This window comes from Sinocyclocheilus grahami, unplaced genomic scaffold (genome assembly GCF_001515645.1).
Source record: "Sinocyclocheilus grahami isolate Dianchi unplaced genomic scaffold, SAMN03320097.WGS_v1.1 scaffold1042.1, whole genome shotgun sequence".
Taxonomy (NCBI): Eukaryota; Metazoa; Chordata; class Actinopteri; order Cypriniformes; family Cyprinidae; genus Sinocyclocheilus; species Sinocyclocheilus grahami.
In genome coordinates this window covers 207,858-212,313 of record NW_015506221.1, presented here as the reverse complement: position 1 = coordinate 212,313, position 4,456 = coordinate 207,858, and the positions used below count along the sequence as shown (strand labels likewise).

The 4,456-nt window shown below is 36.2% G+C and overlaps 1 protein-coding gene across 1 annotated transcript in view; it reads right to left on the bottom strand.

Moving 5' to 3' along the window:
- Positions 1-1,846: 1,846 nt before the first annotated feature.
- LOC107566037 (CD276 antigen homolog) overlaps positions 1,847-4,456 on the bottom strand; it is a 13,404-nt gene continuing 10,794 nt past the window's right edge. The window contains exons 2-4 of the mRNA XM_016251399.1: positions 3,535-3,575; positions 3,112-3,444; positions 1,847-2,384 (exon numbers count right to left, since the gene is read on the bottom strand). Coding sequence (XP_016106885.1) covers positions 2,188-2,384; positions 3,112-3,444; positions 3,535-3,575 — 571 coding nt within the window. The 3' untranslated portion in view covers positions 1,847-2,187. The remainder of the gene's footprint in view (positions 2,385-3,111; positions 3,445-3,534; positions 3,576-4,456) is intronic.

Sequence of the window (4,456 nt, the reverse complement as noted above, 5' to 3'; positions counted from 1 at the left end):
TGTGTCAATTTGCTCACATCTGATTGGTCCAATTTCAGTTTGAGATCTCTTACCCCATAGACGCGGGAAGTGGGGGTGCTGTACCGAATACTGAAATTTTGGTGCCGTGACAACACTAGGTACGGCCAAGCGGCAACCTCCCGGTCTCTCGCTTGAAGCCAATACGGAAGTGACTAAAACTGCAATTCATCGACTGACCGCTAGAGGCTGGCTCCAAAAGGGAGACTCCCCATGTTAAAATGCCCAACTTTACAGCAGAAAAAAATGTGTTTACAGCCTGTTACAAAATGTGCTTTTGGTCTATATATGTAACGATAAACTGAAGTCGTAATTTTTTGTTCTTTTTAGTGACCTTTAAATTTTAGGAAGAGAAACTGGGGGGCTTTTTTTTTTTTTTGCTTTAGACATGTGTCAATTTGCTCACATCTGATTGGTCCAATTTCAGTTTGAGATCTCTTACCCCATAGACGCGGGAAGTGGGGGTGCTGTACCGAATACTGAAATTTTGGTGCCGTGACAACACTAGGTACGGCCAAGCGGCAACCTCCCGGTCTCTCGCTTGAAGCCAATACGGAAGTGACTAAAACTGCAATTCATCGACTGACCGCTAGAGGCTGGCTCCAAAAGGGAGACTCCCCATGTTAAAATGCCCAACTTTACAGCAGAAAAAAATGTGTTTACAGCCTGTTACAAAATGTGCTTTTGGTCTATATATGTAACGATAAACTGAAGTCAAGTTATGACAGTGTAGAGACACAACAGCAATAACATATAAAACATCATTCAAAGAAAATATTCACTTGAGGATCAGGATCCAGATATATAAATACCCACAGATTTAGTTACTGTTCTTTTAGGTGTCAAAACATCTGCTCTTCATATTCTTAAAAATGACAATATCCAGATAAGTCACTTTAACCTTCACATGGATTTTTTTTATTACATCCATCCATCCATCAATTCATAAGTTTGGGATCAGTAATTTTGTTTTAAATGTTTTTTATTACGTTATCAATGCTGCATTTTTTAAATAAAAAATTCAGGGGGAAAAAATGTCATATTGTGAAATATTACTACAATTTTAAATAACAGTTTTCTATTTTAATGTGCTTTAAAATATAATATTCCTGTAATGCAAAGCTTAATTTTCATCAGCCATTACTCCAGTTTTCAGTGTCACATGATCCTTCAGAAATATATATTTTAAACATTTTATTCATCAAAGAATCCTGAAAAAAGGTATCACAGGTTTAAAAATAAATAAATAAAACCATAAGCAGCACAACTGTTTGCAACATTGATAATAAATCAGCATATGAGAATGATTTCTGAAGGATCATGTGACACTGAAGACTGGAGTAATGATGCTGAAAATTCAGCTTTGCATCATAGGAATAAATTATATTTTAAAGTATATTAAATAGAAAAACATTATTTAAATAGCAATATTTCACTATTTTTATTTTTCTTCTTTTTGATCAAATAAAGGCAGGCTTGATGAGCATAAAAACTTTAAAAAACATTAACAAACATCTCAAACGTTTGAACAGCAGTGTACAACTGCTCATAAAAGAAAAGAAAGTTTTACATGTCTAAAAACAAAACAAAGGTCACATCTAAAATCAAATCTGACAAAGAAACAATATCTATCAGTATTAATATCAGAAATGTGCCTGACAAAAAACAGACTGGGATCTATTATAGCATCTTGTTCATTTTTAAGACACTAAAAACTTTTAAATTTTATAATTATTATTATCTCAACCATGAGCACCATGTTTTACCTTGAGTGTAAACTGAAATAATTAAATTGGCTCATGTGTAATCAGTAAATAATGAATGAGGTTTGGTAAATGTGTAGTTCTAATGTTAACTTACAAGAAATACATAATACAAAATACATTTATTCGTTCAAACACTTGTGGTACAGAACTGTTAAGGCAGCAACATACAGAATTGACAACAAAAATGTTCCTGTTTCAAGATCTCAATAAGAATACAATAAGAACAAACAGTGCACATTGTTTTCAGCAAGAGTATATCAAGAGAGATAATCTGCAACAGAAAATGTGATTGTACGTGACATGCCACTCCTGCTTCTGATGTGAACACTCATTTGTTAGCATGGGTGCTGGAAAATACAGGCTGCTCAGATGCTGCTGACACTTGCAGTGTGCCACAGACCCTTTAGTTTGCCACTGTTCCTCCTATATATGGAGCTTGAGTTGTTATCCTGCGAATTATGAAACGGGCAATAAACACGGCAAATAATAGAATTAATATAGTGCCAACACAGATCAATAATATCGTTATCCAGTCTGATTGTGTTCCTGGTTCTTGGTTTTCTTGTTTAGTAGATTTGTTTCCTTTTTCTGCTGTTGAATCTGCAACAAAACAAATGTTCAGAGAGAGAGAGAGAGAGAGAGAGACACGCATTACTGCACTGTGATAACGGACAACAGATCTGTCTAGAATTCATACTGTAAATGAATCATACTGCATTCAGACTGGAATCCAGGCTGTTTTTAAAGGTGCTGCATGTCATTTTTTGACTGCACTAATGCATAGAAATACCATAATATTTTTGCAGATATTTAAGAAATATGCTAAGTTCACACACGTTTCTCTGAAAAACAATGCTACAGCCAGTTACTCCGCTTTGAAATGTGTGTTCCGTGTCAGAATGTCTGTTTTTGTTTTGGGCTTTGTGATTCAGCCCACTCAGTTTATCCAATAGTATTTTGACAGCCAAGGTTGCCAATTGGTCGAAAACACAGCATAATACAGCCATGGGAGCAAACAAACTGGATCAAAGATCACAGATTCTGCCCCACCTAAAATGCCTTGGCATCCATCTAAAAAAGCTCTTTGACCAGAGGCAAATCAACTCATCAACATACGTCGCCTTCCATTGCCAATTGCACTTTTTCCTGTTGCGTTTCCTCAATCTGCCAACCCACGTGAGTGTTGAGTCTGAGGAAGAGGGGATGGGAGAAACAAATCTCTCCAATATTCTTAATTTAGACTGAAGTACCCATTTCAACCGCTAGCTGTCAATGCTACATACTGCACCTTTAAAACTTCAAACATAAATTAACTATTTTTACGCACCATTAATGAACAGCCATACAGTCTCCTGTTTAGAATCAGATGAGTGTGTGATGAAGCAGCTGAACTCTCCTGAATCAGTGTGATTAAGATTGATGAGTTTGAGGGAGAAGTTTCCTCTCTCATACTCCTCAGGGAAAGTTTCAGCTCTGTTCTTGTATCGTGGGTTCTGTCGCTCTACTGAATCTTTACCTTTAATTATATCATAAACGGTTTCACTGCCTTTGTCCCTCCAAAGCACATTAATATCTTGAAGTTTAAGATCATGTTCAGCTGAAGAACACGGCAGAACAACAGAACCACCAATAAAACCCTCTATTGGGACCTGCAGACACACTGAAATCACACAAACTTTAATTGTAAACACAGTCTGGCATTTATACATGTGGTATAAAAGTAACTTTTGAATGTCGCTTTTGTGCTCACCTTTGTTTATCAGCACAAAAAAGGCACAGATGAAGCAGCAACTGCAGAAAAAGAAAAAAAATACAAGTTCCTTTAACTTCTTTAATCTCAACCAGTATCATGACATTGTTTAAGATGAGAAGAACTGATCACCAGTGATCACAACAGTTAGAAAAGCTCTCTAACTTGCTATGACATCAACACTCTTTCAACACTAAAAGCACAATGGAAAGTGACTGCTGATAATAATGCACATCAGCTTAGAACAATAATTAGTTTTTATACAATTAAAGAACAATAATGAATTTACCTGCTGGTCTACATTCAAAACGAACTGATTTGAATTTCAAATGAGACTAATGCCAAGGTCATGGGATTGTGCTGCCTTCACATGCTATCTGAAACTTCCTACTTCCCACTTCTGAAGTTGTAATTCCGAGTTTATCGTGTTCAAGTGCTTTGTTGTTGGAAAGAACAGGGGCCTGTACCATGATGGTAGGTGAACAAACTCAGAGTTACAGTATAATCCGGCTTAATTGGTACCATGATGCTGATCATCAACTTTCTTTGTCAACTCGGGCCTTGATCCTGAGTTTGGGGAGCACGTGCACATGAATGAGTGATATCAGTAGCGAACAGCCAATCACATGCTTTGCAACACAAAGCAAGTGTGATTCACTTCACGCGAGAGAGCCAGCGAGATTCAAAACTCTTTTGTTAAAGGATAAAATATGAAAGAATATAAGGAATTTAAACGCATTTACATTGAAGTACTTGACCATGAAATATTACAAATAAAAGACATTTTCTGGCTCTATTAGTGCAGTCACAAATGAACCTTCTGAAGTTAGTTTACTATAGTTAATATACATGTTCAAGTTAATATACTTGAACATGTAAGGTCACATGTAGCCATTTTTAAAGCGTTATCTATTGATTCTAC